The sequence below is a fragment of the Fomitiporia mediterranea genome (genome assembly GCF_000271605.1).
Source record: "Fomitiporia mediterranea MF3/22 unplaced genomic scaffold FOMMEscaffold_15, whole genome shotgun sequence".
NCBI classification, from domain to species: domain Eukaryota; kingdom Fungi; phylum Basidiomycota; class Agaricomycetes; order Hymenochaetales; family Hymenochaetaceae; genus Fomitiporia; species Fomitiporia mediterranea.
This window is the reverse complement of record NW_006760400.1, coordinates 1,525,488-1,544,294: the sequence shown is the minus strand read 5'-3', so window position 1 is coordinate 1,544,294 and position 18,807 is coordinate 1,525,488. Positions and strand designations below refer to the sequence as shown.

Here is an 18,807-nt window from a genome sequence, read left to right as displayed (position 1 = left end):
TCCATCCCTCGTTTGACGGAACCTCCAGTCCAGGTACCTGTACCCGGACCTCGAATACCAGCACCAGACCAAGATGAAGATTCAGATGAAGACAATGAAAACGATGAATCAGATAATGACCCAGCTGAGAGTCAGGCAAAGCAAAAGGATCTAAATCCAACTTGTGTAACACCGTTAGTGGCCGCCCTAGCAAAGACCATCTACAGAGATCTTCTCGTTGCCGGGGATCCTATTACTTCTGTCGATACAGTACTAAAAAGCAACTTTGTATCGAATCCGGAATACATCGAGTTCATGGATCGTTTATTGGAGCTCGTTCATGCAATGCCATTTGATCCTGTATTTGACGATCGATATAGGCTGGCAAGAAGAAGCCACCAAAATTACTACTCATACTACAGAGCAGTGACTGTCAATACAATTCTGTACCAGGTCAGGGAATTCTTAAAAAAATACAAGTATAACTTTAAACATCTGATATTCTGCAGGTTAATGACGTTGTGATCGTTCCCGCCGGAGAAGATGGGCAGCACCCCGTGCCATATTACCCAGTCCAGGCACCGAGGACTAGGCCGTTTGCCTTTGCAGGCGACCTTTTCTGGCAAGTATCAGCGCGTTCCTACACTTGAAGAGGCTAAGAGTACAAAAGGTTCGGAAGAATACTCTCAATTAAAAGGGAGACGCGAACAGCACATGTACAATGGTTTCAACATGGCGCAAAGACAATGCTCGAGGAACTCGCCCATCCCCAGGAGCTTTTCCTCACCAACATGTGTGGAGACATCAATATTGCCTCATTCCTTGCTCGATGCCAATGTAGGAAGGTTTCACCAGGAGACCGTCCCGGGTCTCGAAATAACGACACAATTGGACACACTGAATTTTTCTATTCGTATGTTAGGATCCATTTGTTCCTTGTATTCTATTGAAGTACTTTTTACAGGCTTTCTTATATCCAAGAAGATGTTATCCTTAGGGATATATCTGAAGTCGAAGATGATCCAGGCAAATTCGTTAGGCGCATAGGCGCTTGTGGCCTTTGTGCAGCCAGGGAGAAGGACTTGATTCGGAAAAATGAAGATTGTAGCCGACTCCCTCCTGGTGAAGACGTCGGGTTCGAGCGCAATGGCGTTGCGTATCATGTATACGACGTGGTATTAATAAAGGAAGAACAGTCTGGACCTTGTTTGATCGGCCAAATTACGTCTATCGATGAACTCGCGGAGGGTTTCAGTCTCACTTTGCAGGTTTTTGAGAGATTCAACGATATAACAAGGGTGGGCGATAACGTAGAAGCAGAACAATACGAGGTATGTCAGTTGAAGGACATTGTGCCATGGTTTTCTTCAATTAAACACATCTGTAGGAAAGACACCTGTTCCTCACTGATAGGAAAGTGTCCGTGCACTCCGATAGACTGATAAGTAAAGCATTTGTCCTGCATAAGAGATCGGCGAAGAAACTTCGATTACGAGGCTGGCTGGAATCTGACCCGAACCATTTCTACATCACAAAAACTGCGCCATCAAAGGACCGTGCTTCTCTGGGCGTCATGAGCCCGGTCGCATCCGAGGAGTTTTACCTTTGTGAGCCATGTGTCCGGGAAGAAATCGATAAAACATTCGATTTCCTCAGCTGGAAGGAGAATATGAAGGTGCATCCATTGCGTATTTTTGATCCTTTCGGCGGCTGCGGCGCGTTCGCAATGGGCGCATGCGATGCCGGAAACATGAAGTTCACGCATACAGTCGAAAAAAATACAAGCGCGGCGGCTACTATCAGGTTTTTCCATCCCTTGTTCTCCGTAATTTGCTGTTGGTCTGATTACTCTATAAAAGGTTGAATAGCCCGGATACCATTGTTTACAATCAGTGTGCGAACAAGATGTTAGAATACGCGGTATCCCGAGCGAACGGATCGAACATGACTCTAAACGATTTGCTTACTGGCGAAGCCTTGCCCGCACCACCACAGCGCGAGGAGATAGACTGTATCGTATCTGGCTTCCCCTGGTAAGTAGCTCTTGTTATTATCATCACATCGGACTAACTCGAGCATTAACAGCCAGCCGCACTCGCGGATGAATAGGTATCCGCGAGCAACCGACCTGGTGAATGAGTTATATCTCACCACTATTTCATGGGTAGAGCATCTCTGCCCGAAATATTGTCTCTTCGAAAACGTCCCTGGATTCATACAGCACAGAATCGGAGCGACTCAAATAGATCAACATACAATACAAGGTGGTATTATTCAAGGCGGAATTAAACTCACGTAAGTCATTTATGTCGTTGAATACTCGGCTACTTACACTCGATTATGGCATGTCAGGTGTAGAACTCTGACAGCATTGGGGTAAGTGTACTTCAATTAGTATATAGAGATTTTACACCTTCTTGGAAACCAGCTATCAAGTACGATTCGCTACGCTTCAGGCGGCGCATTACGGTACCCCACAGAGACGAAAGCGCTTCTTCCTATGGGCTGCTCGCACTGGGCTCCCACTTCCAGACCTTCCACCACGAACACACGAATTTCCTGCCACAAAGTCGCTAGCTATAAGATGTAGCAATGGGGATGTTGCCGGTTCAGTATCCTGTGAGACTGGAACCGCTCCGATGCCGATGGTAACCGTTGCGGACGCAATCTCGGATCTGAAGCGTTGGGATTGGTAATTTCCTTCTCAATACGTGCCTTTCAAGTTTATGAACTTACAAGAACGATAATGAAGGGAGAATCCACATAAGGAATATAAAGAAACAGCGCACGATCGGCGTGAACGAGAAGCACGACGGCACATTGTACAGGTGCGAAGCCATCCAGGTGATGGAGGCTGCGGGATTGGCGGAGTAGAGTACGAGCACGAACCACGTACCGCGTACCAGGCTCGATGCCGAAGGCGACCTGCCAGTGAACTTCAGCATGTGACATACTGTTTCAACGACATCACAATTGAGGCTACTGTCAACGTTCCCCTCGAAGGTGGTTCGAGCTTCAAAGGTTTGTAGTCCTGCAGTCGAAGCGGTTATCGACAGTGACCAGTATCGGTTGCAGACTTGAACCACAAACCCAAGCTCTGGAAGGAACGGATCAACCCATTGTCCGCCAATGCGCGGCATGGATATAAAACTCGTGAGTCTAACATAAAAACATGCCAAGCGGATCAGTTCTGACAGTGTGCAAAAGATATGTTTGTACGGTTAGAAGCCGACAAGTGCTTTAACACAATAGTAACGAACATAGGTCCAACGGCGAAACAGAGCAAAGTCCTCAATCCTTGGGTAAGCCTACTATATGCACCAGAACGGAGAGTATGCCGAAATGATCTTCTTCTACTGTAGTGCAAGCGACTGGTGACAGTGCGTGAACTGGCACGATCGCAAGGATTCCCAGACGCCTTTGAGTTTAAAGCACTAGATCTCAAAATTAAGACAGTAAGCATCGCGAATAACTAGTTAGCAATTCTCGCATTTTGACTGATTGTTTAACCTTAAGATGCATGAGATGATTGGCAATGCCGTGCCATGGCCGCTGAGCGTGGCCCTTGGAAGGGAGCTTGAGCGGGCGTGGTACAAGGAGACGGCAACGGCAGAAGTCGACAACGATGATGAAGAAATGGAATACTAACATTACTTCCCCAAGTCGGATTCATACTAGTGGAAGCGGAATTATGTTTCTGTATTGATTGAATTCTAACTGATTACTGAAGCGTAGTTTTTGTATTTTGATCTGGGGGTACACGCATTTTTTTTTACATTTCTTCAAATTCTTGCATATTTTCGGCGATGACGCATCGCTTACGTACGTGACGTCATCACTTGTATCCCGACTTTTGGTCACGCGCAAATTCAGCTTTGTAGGATACACGCTAGAGTGCGGAATGCCGGGGACAGGCAGTCTGAGTCTCCGTATCGTGTTTTGCATACAAATTCGTTATCTGGCCTGTTTTGCTCATCAGCTGAGGTCGGATGAGGTATGCTTGGAGGAATGCACGTGGCGAGCGTTTCAGGCTGTTTAGATTACAGACCGGCATGTGATAACATACACATAAAGTTCAAAAGGAAAGAAAACCAAGAAGGGCCATGACTGGAGAGGCTCATAAGCATATGCTTTACGGTAAAATTTGCGTGTAAATTTTCAGGCATTCAATGAGAGAAGAGTGCGGAGAGGAGAGACAAGTTGGTGCAAACGTATTCATTTAACCAGGATGATCGAGATATCCATAAAAGGCAGTGTGGGGTCTGCCATGTGTAGGTAGGGTTTCTGCACGTGTGCAAAGTAGGCTGGTGTGGGTGGCCGAAGAGAAGTCATAAACAGCGTCATAGTCGACCAGTGCTTGCTGAGTGCAATCATCCTCTCCCCATCGACAGTCGACACCGTCAGTGCTGGCGTTAGCGTCCGAGGCAGCACAGGCTTCCCAGCATCCGCGCATCTCAACAAGTCGTTGCTTGCCACTCATTGGCCATTGCAGCCGCCGAGGACCGACAGGTCCAGATCGTGCCTTGTCACTTGCCTCTTGCCCTACTCCACCTTTGCTCGCTCTTTCTTTCTCCCGGTCAAAACACTGCTTTTGACCTCGTCGACGCAGTTGGGAAGAAGTGCGAATAGCCAGCCATGTCTTTCGTCAAGCTCAGCATCTTCGGCACGTCCTTCGAGGTATGCGCTCGTTGTATGCATGGTGGCGCCGTTGTTTATCATCATTTCTTGCCGTCTCGTTCACCAGGTCACCACTCGCTATGTGGATCTCCAACCAGTTGGAATGGGTGAGCTTGATTTTTGCTGGATACACTGCGACAGGCGTCTGATGACTATCGATCACTGCAGGCGCTTTCGGCCTTGTGTGGTGAGCCCGACATATTCTGATCAGTCAGCACAAAGATACTGCGATGCTAAGGTAGACTTTGTTCACGCACGCAGTTCGGCCAAGGATCAACTCACGGGCGCATCTGTCGCCGTCAAGAAGATCATGAAACCCTTTAGTACTCCTGTACTCGCCAAGCGGACATATCGAGAATTAAAGCTGTTGAAGCACATCCAACACGAGAACGTACGTCATTATCTGGCTCTTTTCGTACTTTTGCCCATCTGATCTTGTGAAAAAGATAATCAGCTTGAGTGACGTATTCATCTCGCCTTTGGAGGACATGTAAGTCGTTCACTCTTATGTGGCATTTAATCGACTAAGGCGTTACATAGCTACTTTGTCACTGAGCTGCTTGGCACTGATCTTCACCGGCTTTTGACCTCGCGACCGTTGGAAAAGCAATTTATTCAGTATTTCCTCTACCAAATTCTTGTGAGTATACGTAATGTGCTTCCATCTTACGCGTCTCATTTTTTGCACAGAGAGGTCTCAAATACGTGCACTCTGCCGGGGTGGTGCATCGTGATTTGGTAAGTTGTTATCCTTTTTCGAGGTTTACTCTTATTCATCACTTCTGTTCATCAAACTGCTCTAGAAACCGAGTAATATTCTCGTCAACGAGAACTGTGATCTTAGGGTGTGTTGAAATATTCCTTAAGCAAATGACTAGATACTAAGGCTTCTCGTCAGATCTGTGACTTTGGGCTTGCTCGAATTCAAGATCCTCAGATGACTGGCTATGTATCGACACGCTATTACAGGGCGCCTGAGATCATGTTGACTTGGCAAAAATACGATGTCGCAGTTGACATTTGGAGCGCCGGATGTATTTTCGCAGAAATGTTGGAAGGCAAACCTCTCTTCCCTGGGAAAGACCGTAAGCATCTAGCTGTCTGAGTCTCGTTAAGTGTTAATGTCGATTGCATCTCAAGACGTTAATCAATTTTCTATTATAACTGAACTTCTTGGAACACCGCCTGACGATGTAATCGCAACTATTGCAAGTGAAAACGTGAGTCATCCTGATTGACTGCTTACGCGTTTCCTGAACTAATTGTTATAAAACGATGTAGACTTTGCGCTTCGTTCAGAGCCTGCCGAAGCGTGAGCGCGTACCATTCAAGCAGAAGCTGAAGTGCCAGGATGAGTCTGGTCAGCACATCACCACCCGTATAAACTGACAGTATGCTGACATTTTTCCTAGCTCTCGACCTGCTCGAGAAGATGCTCGTCTTCGATCCGCGCAGACGTATAAATGCCACAGAATCGCTGGCGCATGAGTATGTTGCGCCTTATCACGACCCAACGGACGAGCCAGAGGCATCGGAGAAATTCGATTGGAGTTTTAACGATGCTGATCTGCCGGTAGACACATGGAAGGTTATGATGTATAGTGAAATTCTCGGTATGTACATACATTCCTCTCTAAGGTGCTTTGCACTCAACGTGTCACAGATTTCCATCAAGTCGGGGAGTCAACACTTTTAGATGGAGACAATATACCCGAGGGGTCACTAGCTGGTCCTGACAAGGATGGGGAGATTGTAGGATCGGGCCCGAGTAGTGTAGAGGAAGCTGCTGTGCCGACCATACAGCCTTCAGCCCAAGCAGGGGCATGAACGAAGAGAAATGAAGTAATATCTCTCCTTTGCTAGTGCCTCCAGGTTCTAATTATCTGTTCCGATCGTACTTAGCATTTCCGCTTTAATGGTCTTCTTGGTCACGTTTCGGTCCTATTGACGATAAACGGTCAGCACACTTCCAGCAATTATCTCATTGGTGCATCCCGTCGTATACCATATTGTACTCTTAATGGACCTTGAATTCGCCACTCGACTGTTTCGCTCACTACTACAGTCCTGCTTGTTCTGCACCTGTTCTATTGTCGCCTGATCCACATTCCTGTCATTTTTTCTTCCTCCTTGACCACTTCTAATTCCAGTTCTTCATTATGTCTCATTCCTTCTTCGGTCTTGGAGATCTTGGATTGGGCTTTTGCGTTTCACGAATCTGTTACAAGTATCCCTGCTCTGGCGTAAAAATTGAAGGTTGTAAACAAGAGTAGCAGTATATTTGTACAGCATGTACTAGATCCCAATCACATAAACGACTTTCTTGGGATGTCTCTGAGTGAGCCAGTGTGTTAAACCTCAGAAACTCAAAAATACTAACAGCATGGATAAATTGAATTGAAATGTAATGCTACGTAATACTCACGTGGCACTGCGCATACACCTAAATAAAGATAATTCTGCCACAGCGCGACGGTCTCACCAGCTACACGACCATGCAATCACTGCGCACTCGGCGGCCCTCAGACGGCCAGCGCCAGAAGGCGCCCCGTCAGCAGCAGAAACTCTCGAAGTCACCGTCCATGGCGTCCTCAATGAAGCAGCGAAGTCGGAGTACGCGCAAGTCACGCGTTGATGACAAGATTCGAAAGCGGATGAGCATGCGGTATGCGGATATATCGGCCCCGACTTTGACCGGGGAGGGAGGAGCGCCTGCTGTTCCCGCGTTGCCGATTGGTGCGTATGGTGCTGGAGGTGTTGGTGGGAGAGGGGCAGGAGTCGGAGGCGCTTATGGATACGGATATGACGACGAGGGTGTGCGCAACGAGAAAGAGGCGCGGCGGGATGTACGCGAGCAGGACTTGCGTGCACTGGAGAAGGAAGGCTTTGATCCAGATGCATGTAAGCAGACTAGTGTTGCTTTGCGAAACAGTAGAAATATTAATTATTGGTTGTTCATTATGCTCCTAGTCCTAAAGCAGAAGATGGCCAACTCGACCGAAGCTGAGTTGAAAGCACTGCAGTCGTCACTGGACTCTTACAAGAGCGATACGAACGTTGACCTTCAGCGAAATGTCTTCAAGAAGTATGTATTTATGAGCTTCCTTGCCGAGATTGCAACAATTGTAACTTTTACTATTCCAGTTATGTAGAGTTCATGACTATTTCAAAAGAAATCAGCACTCTTGAAAACGACATGCTTGAACTAAAGGCGAGCCTTTCAGAATGGAAAAGTATGCCTGGCCTTCTGCATATAGACGATTCACTTGCTGCCGTAGGTGAGAAATGGCGTGCTTTGCATTCCAATCAACGAACTAAAAGAATATAAAGATAGACGAAGGACGCAACGATCGTCCGTCACGGACTTGCGCGTTCTTTATGCGTCCCAGATGCAAACGCTTCACTCTCAGATTGAAGGCTCGTCAAAATTTGTGCCAGCGACCCCGGGTCGGCACATCGTTACTCAAATGGAGGGGATCTGCAGCCTTAACCCCGCGACGTACAAGGTTGAGCACCTTGTGAAGTTCGTGTTGCTGGACGATGCGGTACTAGTCGCTCGAAAACGAGCACGGCGCACGGCGGACCGGCCAAACCTTGTCGCTGAGCGCTGTTGGCCATTAAATGATATTCTAGTCCTAGACACAAAAGATACCGCGAGTACGTGCATTCTCGGACACTTAGAAATCTTGAATCTACTGATATGCTCCAGCGATGACGAACGTCTTCAAAATCAGAAACAATAAGGAAACGTTTGTCTATAGATGCGATCTTAGCGGAGACAAGAAGATCCTGCTTGCTCAGTTCCGACAGGTAGCGGAGGAACTTTCTGCGAGAAAGCGCAAGGAGCGCGAAGGTGAACACGAGCGAAGAAAAAGCTTGTGGGTCGGAGGTGGTGATGTACGTCTGTCCCCCACAACGTTGTTCTCGAGCTTCGTTGATGATATTCATTCCCTTTTTTAGCGAAGGTCCTTCGCGTTTGATATGGACACTGCGACTGCAGAATGGATGAACAATTTAGCACTACACAGTGGATTAGGCGCCCAAGAGAAGTCCGACGAAGACGCTCTTTGGGTCGGTGAGCTTACAGACAAACTAACTGTAGCGATTGCACTCCGAGAGTGGGACAAATCTGTGTCCCTCGTAGAAGAAGGTGATTGCATCGTGTCCTTCATGACTTGCAGCACTAACAGCTGTATCAGGTGAGGCGAAGAAAGGCACAACGCCCCAGCTCGAACCCAAAATGAAGATCTTGCGTGCATCACTAACAACATCACTGTTGGCCGCGCTCTCTGACCCAAGCAATCGTAAATCAACTGTCGTCAATCTGACTTCGCTATTGAACCGCCTACATGCTTCCGCTGCCGCAAGGAATGCTTTCCTTGCATCTCGCGCTGCGCTAACACGTCAGCGGATTCGGATGATCCGATTTGAAGGACACGTGCAGATGTACATAAATGATCTTGCTACCGTTGTGTTCACCGGCATAAAGCACACCGCCGATTGGTTTTTAGCTAGTTTCAAGGAAAATGATGCTACTTCATGTAAGTTGCCGCTTTACCACGCTCTTCAGATTTCGTTAGAACCCTTTTACGCAGGCTTTGTCGAATGGGCGAAAACTCAAATCGGCCTGTACGCCGACATGTTCCGCAAACAGGTATTCAGTTCGGACGTAGATGACGAGACCGTACGCAAGTGCATTTCCACGACGCATACACAGAACAAGAAGGTATAGTGAAGTATTGCCTTATTTGCAGACCCGCCTTAACACTAATATCAATAGTTGCTTCACGAATTCGGCTTGGATTTCCATTTTTTGTTGGATGAGCTGCTGGTACCGAATCCCTCAAAGGAGGCCTCTCCATTGGACATCAACCCGTCAATCTCTGTGCAAGAACCGAGTGAATCTCGTCCGTCGCGGGTTGCGCGAGTTCCTGCTTCACCAGCTCCACCACCGCGATCTCGAGATCGCCCACTGAGTGTATTGTATGATAATAAGTTCTGATTTCGCTTCCCATGACTCTGTACGCTATCGGGGAAGCTTTGTACTTTCTGCCTTTGCATACTAGCATGTAGGTATAGACGGAAATTAAAGTATCTACTTTTGGGGGCTTGCTTCTATAGCAATTATAAATCGCGTGAATTCATCCGGAAGGACTGTCCCCTTCTCTCCGTATTGTAAATAATAGTGTGTGAAAAATGGATGACTCCCTTTCTCTTTGGTGCATCTTATTTTGTATCATTGACAGTCTGCAGCAGACACCACACAATGGACCCACTGCCACCCTTCTTACTTCTTCAAGGACTGGAAAGTCAGGTCTTCAAAGCTATGCATTCAGAGAATAACATGGGCCTTTTGATAACTTTATTGATTCAGTCTGATTCATCTCATTTCAGTGCATGTGTCCCCTTACTTGTAAGCAACACATTTGAGCAGGAAGGAACAACTGCTTCATACTAAATTTGCTCGCACTCTGCATAATCAGCTTCTGCAAGACGCCACAAAGCTGTTGTCAATTTTTAAAAAGTAATATCAACACGTTTATTAAATTTCTTCCGGTCGGGATAGGAATGAATGCATTGCCACAATTAGTTAGCTGCTGTGCCGAAGTGAGGACCTGATGATCAGATATGACTGATGCGAGAAGAATCACTTCCTGAGAAGGAGGTCCCGTCCCAAGTTAAGCGAGATCTCCTTTTATCCTCGAGGTACCTAAGTAAGCGCAATGATCAAAATGAGGTTGTTAACACGTGTACCTATTGACATGGATGGCTGTGAAGCTTAAGCAGTGCCCCGTAATATGCCTTCCCCTCGTGAATAAGCATGATATCAACAAGCCTAGGGCCACATTCCACGGATTCGAAAAACACGAGCTCATTGAAACCACCGGCCCGCAGTAATTCATTCCGCGGCATTAAGCCTGTGATACCAGCATCACCGCAAGGTCCTGTACAAGTCATCGCACCTCACTCAGGTGGGATCGACACATGTGACGGAACACCGTGACCAAGAGCCACATTTGTGTAAAGTATGTAGACTGTACCGCAACCTCTTCTTGAACTAATCTCAAGAGTCTATAACAGTTCGAAAATCTCTCCCTCGATACTATTAGACGCTTACTAGTACTTCTCGAGGAATAATGGGCTCGTGGCCACATGCAGAGTCAAGGAACGACTTTTTCTAGAAGGGATTGTTCTGCTTGCGGGAAGATAAAGCGATCTCGCTTAAATCTGCTTTACGCTTAACGTGTCTGTCGTCCAGTGGCCAAGTCCTAGAGCTCAACTCCTTTCTTCTCAAAAATTCTGATAAATACTTTCAATCTCAGACTACCGTAACAATGACAGATGCTGTTCATGTCCCCTAACTTCTACCTGTATTTGTACTTCCACATAATCACAGAGGACTGCGATCTACTTGCAGTGCTTCCGTCTACAAGATCTAGATCCAGAGCACACACCTATAACGATTGTAAGCGCCTATTTTTTTGTTTCTTTACATCTAGAATACTGTGACTCGTCGAAAGAGCCTTCTTTATCCGTTTTGGTGGTCCCCACGCTGCTGCTGCACCTAAGAAGACAGGGTCCTTGATCAGACTATTAAAGAGACCAGTAGCTCCATCGATGAATATTATTCAACTTTTCGACCCACAGCTCACGCTCAGCCACACATATGTCTGCCAACAACACGTTCCAACATGTCGTTCCCCTGCAGGCCGACGAGGATTTCCAACTGATCCTCGACCAGCACATACAAGAATTTATGTGGCAGAGGTATTCGGAAGCTCCACCCGCAGGCAGCTATGAATGGCCACTGACATACGGAACTGATGGGACAGTTGCCTATGGCAGCCAAGAGCTGTATCCAGCAGCCGATGGATTCTTTGCATGGACTGGCCTAGCTGAGAATACTAGGCTTGAGGCCGATACTTCTTCATTTGCTCCCTTCATCTTTGATCCGTCCAATGGACAGGGTACAAGCAGTTCAGCAACTTCACAAGACCGCTCCATGCCTATGACGGACGAACCATCTGATCTAGGTGGTCAAAGTTGGGAGGTCTGCTCTTCACCTCCAACAGAGTACAATGAATCGTGTTGTGAGTCGGAGGACCCGATGACGCCGTTTGTGAGTAACAGTAACATATCGTACCCGCTTGTTGGGAGCCCCACTTACTTGTCCTCTTTCAAATCACTCTTGGATAACGTATGGAACTCTGGTACAATACACTGTTCAGTCCGATGGCTTGTCCGCAGCCACTCCCGCAGAGGTCCCAGAGGTCCCGGAGGCAGAAGGAATGGTCGGCCAGCTTGAAGGCGTTGAGGTGACTCCTGAGACACAGCGTGCGTTTACCATACCTTCCATACTTTCCTTTGGCAGAAAGTTAACTAACCATCAGCCACAGGAGGTACAGATGAACGTAACCTCAACAACGCGAATGACAAGCCGTATGGGTGCCCACACCACGGTTGCACGTGGCGGTTCAAACGGAGGCATGACTGGAAAAGTATGGTATCTTGTGTCACTCCCCATCATGCGCGCTTACAAGCAATGTCAAACAGGGCATATTAGAACTATTCATACGCGGGAGGAGATTTACATGTGTACCATTTGCCCTAGGAAGTTTGTGCGGTCGGATCCATTGGGGAAGCATTTGCGTGACGAGCATGGAATCCAAAAGCAGAGGGGGAAACATAAGTCGAGGAAGGCAAAAAAGCTTTAGTTTGGGGCAGCAAAGAGGCGGAGATAGTTTCTTGTTCTCGGTTATGGGACTTCTCATGGCATTGCCAACACACCATTCTGTATTTCTTCATATACAACACAAAACATACTTTTCCTAGTAAAACCACACGACTCATTAATAAATTATTATCAAAGACTGTATTATTGTGCACGTAGGACTTGAGGCTACTGGCAAGAGTCTAGTGTTGCAGGAATCCATATTTGAGGCTCCGCTTGAAACTTATGTAATACGAGATCGACCTCTCCCACACTCTCGGCTCAGCTCAGACAAACTCCTGCTTACTCCTAGTATAGAGATGGCCCTCCATTGACTGCTGTCTCTATATGATCATCGTCTTTATTCATAAAATCAAACGCTCATATATCAGTGTGTCCTTATAGTGTTTGAATGATAGCAATAGTGCACTCGACCATTTTTGTACAATCATCCACACTAATTTCAAATCTACAGTCTTGCTGGCTCTATAAATCGTTTATACTACGTTATCTTCATTGACATTAGAGAAACCCTTCTCCGGAGCTCCATTTGGGAATTCGGGGAAATATCGCGAATTCAAAGAATCAGTCTATGCCAACGCCCTCGTTCGAATTCAGTAACGGTAGTTACTTCTCCCCGTGCAGCACAATTCAATGGATGTCGCGATGGAATAAACATATCATAACGGTACGCTTTAGCCCCTTCCGTGGTCCGCGGTGACGCTAACTTCACATTTGCCAGCCGTAACAGAAAGAAGAGCATTGAGATACAGCTACTCAATTAAACAGACAGCGCTGCTATACACCCTTGATCCTCTTGAATCCCATTGTTCTAGTGGCGCTAAATAACAATGTAGATCCGGTAAAATGGGACTCTATCGGAGAAACATAACACACCGAACCGGCTAATCGATCACTTGCGATACAGGTCTCTCGTTCCGCCGATAGAGCAAATAAGGGCTGAGATGATTTCTCTCGCACAACGTCGTCTTCCCGCACCGTCCCGCGGCAAGTAGAATGAGGGGCTAGAATGAGTACAAGATGTAGGGAAGTCTGAAATATTGTATGTTTCTTATGTCAACGTCGTAGGTGTTACGATAGTTGTTGCACTACTTGACCATATGACTTTATTTGCGAACACACTGGAGATACTCTCAAACCAAAGGTATGACTTTTCTGTGAAACAGATGTGCGAGTACGGGGCACAATACCACTTAGCAGCTTCTTCGGAAATAATTATATGCATTCCCCACACACCGATATTGCTGGATAACAGAGCATTAGTTAATTGTTTCTACAAGCTTCGATGCAAATAGAGGTCCTCGGACTACTCACAAAATAATTACCTGCATGTAATTCTGTCAGCATTTAAGCGCCCAGAGCCTCAGAGACTCGGAAGGCTCGGCCATTCACACATCCGGGGCTTGCTGTATCTAGTTCAAAAGGTATGTAAACACCTGTCTCCATGGGATGCATCAGAGCACGACTTGAGTCCCATGCACGAGCGTAGAGTGGAAGGCACAAGTGAATGGCCACAGAGATTCTCAATCAACTCATCACAACTGCATAATCGGTGCTCTCTGACTGTAGAGAAGGATTAATTTATAATCCAGGAGGAATGGAAATCCGATCGGCAATACTTAAGTAGCATATGTGTAACCAAAGGTTAAATTATTGTGCCGTAATGTATGACTGTGAAGGGCGATCTTTCGAACCGCTGACTTAGGTTCTTCAAGTTCTTTTGTCCTTTGTGGTCTCCTACCTAGCGCATATCACCAATTGTATACTGCAAAAACGAGTTCGGGTTAGCACACCTTAAGATTAACACACAGAAGACAAGTCTGATGCATGAAACGTGTCTACTTCTGCTCATTTGGGTACAGCTGCGAGCATGAAGGGAAAGGACGTTGAGACACCATCCCCTTCAGAGTTCTGTCTATTGTAGCAAGTGATATAAAAGGAATAATAACTGCTTCTGGTTAGTGGTTTCTGAGTGAAGGATACAGTTTCCTCGCTGCTTCGCCCCTCATATCTCTTGTTTTGGACAATGACAGTGTGAGATGACCCGACCAATTGATGTTACAATCAATCCTTCCAATCCCACACTGGCGCTCTGCAAAAATCCTATAAAACATTCGGCGATTGAAACATCCCCTCGGAACTGTTATAAGCCTCTTCAAGTGCTGCTTTACGATTATAGCTTGCCCTCCTCTGGCCGTGCTGTAAACCCTTCATGGATCCTACGACATTTATTCCTTTTGATCCTCCTGTTACTGTCTACCCGCACAGCAGTCATATGGAAGCGACAAGTGAGACGGAATTCCTTATGCACAGATTAGAGGTCTTACTCTCCTGGTAACTGAGCAGATCAATTTCGCCTGGTCCTACTCTCACTTGATCTCGAGCAGCAAGAACAGTGCCTATGCACTACCTACAGACAGCTATGCTGTACCCATATCCGCACCTTTGCATCGATCGCGTAAAGTATTTGAACTCGATACTGGAGAAGAAGAATCAATTCAATCGATAAACGTGCATTCTCCCGCCAATTGTAATGAGCACTGCCAGTGGCCCCTCAAGGGATCTGTCGGTCCCCTAACTGTAGAATCGGTCGACCCGAGCCTGAAGGCTGATACTAGGAAGCAGAACATTGCCATCTCCAGTAAGTATATTTCAAAATGCTGTAAATAGATACTAGTGATACGCACGGTCAGGTTGTGACCTGCTTTGACCCTGACCTGACCCCGACCTGACCCATTTTGACCTGACCCAGTATGCTAGGTCAGGCCAGGTCAAATTTGGGTCAGGTCATAGGTCAGCCTTCTCCCAAATTTTCCTAACCCACTTTGACCCGACCTGACCTTGACCTGACCTGTAACCTATATATAGATAATGTTATTAAAATACACTTACTTATAATAGACAAATATAATATATTAAGGTACATTTAATATGATATTAGAGGATTGTAACCAAAAATCAAGCTAATAGCAGAAATATACTTTTCTTACAATTAAAGATTTACATTTTAAGAAACTTCTATTAAACTTTAAGTATATACTCTGTCTAAATAACATAAACACATTTAAGTATAAGTTGATAGTAGATGCTAGAATAGAGGTCTAGAACAAAATTATAGATTAGCTTTTATTAGAAGTAGAACAAAGTATTCTATTTGTATAGTATAGTAAAGCTTAGAAAGAGTACAGTTATAACAACCATTATAGAGTACTATTATAAGATACTATACCTTAATACATACTAGTTTTCAATTGAGTAGATAATACTGACTCTACTAAGAATTAGCTCACCTCTATCTTTTAAAAGATAGTATTCTAGCTAGCCTTGTTTGATTTGTCTATTATAAAGTACATTAAGACTACTATTTAGAGAAGTGATTGTATTATAGAGGCTGTTACTACTAAGGTACAGTTCAAGAGACTCATTAATACAGTATTATTATCAAATGTAAATAAGTCTGTGTACAAACTTGTGTTAGATTTAGACTCAGATAATAGTTGACAAGATGTTCTATAATACATTAATTATAAGATGAAAGTCAGTCTTAAGAACTTAGGACTTAAGATACTAAATAAATAGAGTACATATAGGAAACACCTTATAATACATCTTAGAGACTCTTTATTTAGGTTTTAACAGTAATTAAGCTAGTTAAGGACAATCCCAGCCTATCTAAAGAACTTAAGAGTATTATTAAGAAATTATGTTTGCTTATTGTCCTTAACCAGTTGTACAAATATGTATTTAATATATATAACTTCTAGAGTTGGATCAGAATGCTTTCCTTTACATATTATACACTTCTCTCAAATATATAGTCTCATTCTTTTAAGTAATATACTACTATCAGACACTATAATTTAATATAATTCTAAAGTTATTAAGTTATAACTTATTACACCTAATTCTTTTAAGCTGTAGAGTATGACTAGATATTACTAAACAATCCTTGCACAGTATAGGAGTGTATTCTCATAGTACTAGCATTTTGCTTGAGACACTAAAAGAGTAGATTACTATAGTCTGTTTAAGATTGTTCTATCTGTAAACTAAACATTATTCTTACTGTGTATACAGTTAATATAGATCTTACAAACTCATAACTCTCTATACTAGTTCAAAGTCTAACTATTTAAGGATACAACATTAGGAAAAAGTCTTAAGGCTTATATTAGCTTATAAACATATAAATTATATAAATTTTCTAAAAAATATAAAAGACCATATATTCAACCTCTTAAAATAAGAAAATTATAAAAAGCTATATAAGATACAAAAAGGTATGTACAAATTGTTAATATGAATAAGGTTTATAAGTATTAACAATATGTAAATGAACTTATATTCAACCTCCTAAAATGAAAAGATATTAAAAGAACTTTGTATTTTAACAAGAGTAATATAGTTTTATAATATATACAATCTAATATAAAGCTTTAAAAGTACTTTGTATATTGTTAAATATTATTATACTTTATAAGAGCTTTACAAGACTTTAAAATTGTTATAATACTTTACAATCCAGGTATTCATTTATTTCTCTTTTTTCCTCTTATAATTAAGTATTAACATTTTAATACACTTACATTTGTTTTATTCTACTACATTGTATTTTAATAATATTGTATTTACAAAACAAGTATGTAGACAAGTAAGAAGAAAGAAAGGAGGAAAGGAGAGTCTAGTTGTAGAGAATCATACTTTGAATATTTATCAAACTAGTCTTTACCTAAGGGACAGAATTGTTAGTAAGTACAGGTACTTGAAGTGAGGAGAGGGACACACTATAACACTGTGTAGGAAGGACAGATAGTGTACTAGGTTAAGATCCAGAGTGTTGAGCAAACTGATTTGAGTTACAGGCAAATCTGTATCTGTGTATGTATACTGTATACTCTTACTATAGTAAGTAATGGAAGGTACAGTGTACTGAGTCATTAATTGTGAGAGTGTATCTCTAGGACATCCTAATGTGAAGAGAGAAGATAATGTGGAAGTTGTGGACAGACTCAGTGTAGACAGTATGAGTAGTAGGTTAATACTTTCATTTAATACAATTCCATACCTAGTACAGAGGAATACAAATGTATGTAGTGTGGGCCTATCTAGAGTAGTTTCAAGTACTGAATGTGTAGAAAAGGAGAGTGTATACTGAGTGAGAGAGAGAGTGGCACAATGGGAGTAGCTGTACAGGGACATTGTTATAAGTATATACTCATTATTATTGTCTATACTATAGAGTAGGAAGAAGTACACAAATGTATAGAATTATTTAAGAAGTTGTTTGACATTGGTCAACAATGCAAATGTATACATGAATGTAAAAAGGTAAGTGAATGTAAAAAAGTAAGGACAGTAAAGGAGAAGTAATACAAATGGTAGAGTAAGGAGTAGAAGGGATGGAAGGGAGACAAAAAGTTGGGAGGAGAGGGATGAGCAACTATTGTGTAGACTATTATGAAGTAGGCTGGCTACTTACACTTTACACTGAAGGACAGTATTGTTAGCTAGGTTGTGTTATTATAAGATCTGAGGCTTAGTACAGGCATTGTAGTGGTAGATTAGAGAGACAAGTACAGTAATGTTTGTTACCTATGTTGTTATAGACAGAGTGCCTACTAGTAAGACACTTGTGAGTAGAGGACTCAATTAGAGAGAATAGAGGTAACAACATAGTGTTAGGGGCAGAGGGTTGGGGAGACAGTAAAGGTAGGAGGTAAAGGAGTGACAAAGAGAAATGTGTCATTATATGCTCTCAATCTTCAGCAGTTGATTACATAAGCAACTTAATATGAGTCATCAACTGATAGAATATTTCAATTATTGTATTTAGGTATAAAATAAAATTATTAATCTACTTTGTAATACAGTAAAAAGAAATATGACATGTATATAGCTTTCTAAACATACTAATGTAATTATTACAAGTAGATGAAATGCCTTTTACAATAATTGTAAACTGCTTGTATAAATAATCTAAGTATGATATACATTAATATACCTTTTGTATAAATTATAAGGCAACAATAGTAATTATTACATTATTATATTATAAGTATAACTCTTTCTTTAAGATTATAATTTAAATATAATACAAGCATAACACTTTAGGTTGTTATACAAAGTTAGTATAATACATGTAATAGATTTTTATTCATCCCTAGTACTTATGTAGTCTTTATATACATTAATATGTCTTATTTAAACATTGCAATTCAATTACAAGCCTTATAATTACTTTATAATGTATATACAATACATATGTTACTTTACAAAGTCTATAAGAAATTACAAGAAATCTGACTTTTTCCTGATGCAAGCAATTGGAGTTGTCATGAATCATCAGTTCCATGCAAGCGGCTCTTTTCAATGGCAGGGATTACAGATACAAAGCGGCGGAACAGGACAACTTCCAAATA

At 43.2% G+C, this 18,807-nt stretch overlaps 4 protein-coding genes across 4 annotated transcripts; all 4 read left to right on the top strand.

Annotated features, from left to right (window-relative positions):
• Positions 1-103: 103 nt before the first annotated feature.
• Positions 104-3,863, top strand: FOMMEDRAFT_171001 (S-adenosyl-L-methionine-dependent methyltransferase). The gene is made up of 14 exons (XM_007271132.1): positions 104-432; positions 489-601; positions 650-892; positions 944-1,310; positions 1,367-1,782; positions 1,839-2,012; positions 2,065-2,274; positions 2,332-2,355; positions 2,408-2,671; positions 2,732-3,000; positions 3,055-3,132; positions 3,187-3,281; positions 3,342-3,434; positions 3,496-3,863. Exons 1-14 carry the CDS (start codon positions 295-297, stop codon positions 3,625-3,627), a joined length of 2,616 nt encoding a protein of 871 aa, XP_007271194.1. The 5' UTR covers positions 104-294; the 3' UTR covers positions 3,628-3,863.
• A 751-nt stretch (positions 3,864-4,614) lies between these two features.
• FOMMEDRAFT_96137 (mitogen-activated protein kinase) lies at positions 4,615-6,483 on the top strand (the record flags this gene model as incomplete). Its single annotated transcript, XM_007270935.1, has 13 exons — positions 4,615-4,656; positions 4,724-4,763; positions 4,825-4,843; positions 4,918-5,047; positions 5,103-5,146; positions 5,197-5,296; positions 5,347-5,394; positions 5,460-5,501; positions 5,555-5,741; positions 5,797-5,876; positions 5,938-6,016; positions 6,069-6,269; positions 6,320-6,483. 13 exons carry the CDS (start codon positions 4,615-4,617, stop codon positions 6,481-6,483), a joined length of 1,176 nt encoding a protein of 391 aa, XP_007270997.1.
• A 701-nt stretch (positions 6,484-7,184) lies between these two features.
• Positions 7,185-9,759, top strand: FOMMEDRAFT_23599 (uncharacterized protein). The gene is made up of 9 exons (XM_007270875.1): positions 7,185-7,557; positions 7,627-7,741; positions 7,801-7,934; positions 7,987-8,313; positions 8,366-8,553; positions 8,617-8,806; positions 8,856-9,197; positions 9,252-9,382; positions 9,437-9,759. The coding sequence occupies exons 1-9, from the start codon at positions 7,251-7,253 to the stop codon at positions 9,656-9,658; spliced, it is 1,956 nt and encodes a 651-aa protein (XP_007270937.1). The 5' UTR covers positions 7,185-7,250; the 3' UTR covers positions 9,659-9,759.
• Positions 9,760-11,323: 1,564 nt separating this feature from the next.
• On the top strand, positions 11,324-12,988 carry FOMMEDRAFT_31805 (uncharacterized protein; the record flags this gene model as incomplete). The annotated part of the gene is made up of 5 exons (XM_007270889.1): positions 11,324-11,776; positions 11,886-11,991; positions 12,054-12,155; positions 12,548-12,679; positions 12,894-12,988. The coding sequence occupies 5 exons, from the start codon at positions 11,324-11,326 to the stop codon at positions 12,986-12,988; spliced, it is 888 nt and encodes a 295-aa protein (XP_007270951.1).
• Between the last annotated feature and the right edge of the window lie 5,819 nt (positions 12,989-18,807).

Excerpts from the sequence above, each read along its gene's own strand:
- FOMMEDRAFT_171001 (XM_007271132.1), top strand. The coding sequence starts at position 295 with ATGGATCGTTTATTGGAGCTCGTTCATGCAATGCCATTTGATCCTGTA. Across the intron at positions 602-649 it reads TTTGCAGGCGACCTTTTCTG|GTTCGGAAGAATACTCTCAA; the intron begins GCAAGTATCAGC and ends AGAGTACAAAAG. Across the intron at positions 1,311-1,366 it reads TAGAAGCAGAACAATACGAG|GAAAGACACCTGTTCCTCAC; the intron begins GTATGTCAGTTG and ends ACACATCTGTAG.
- FOMMEDRAFT_23599 (XM_007270875.1), top strand. The coding sequence starts at position 7,251 with ATGAAGCAGCGAAGTCGGAGTACGCGCAAGTCACGCGTTGATGACAAG. Across the intron at positions 7,558-7,626 it reads AGGCTTTGATCCAGATGCAT|TCCTAAAGCAGAAGATGGCC; the intron begins GTAAGCAGACTA and ends TTATGCTCCTAG. Across the intron at positions 7,935-7,986 it reads CGATTCACTTGCTGCCGTAG|ATAGACGAAGGACGCAACGA; the intron begins GTGAGAAATGGC and ends AAGAATATAAAG.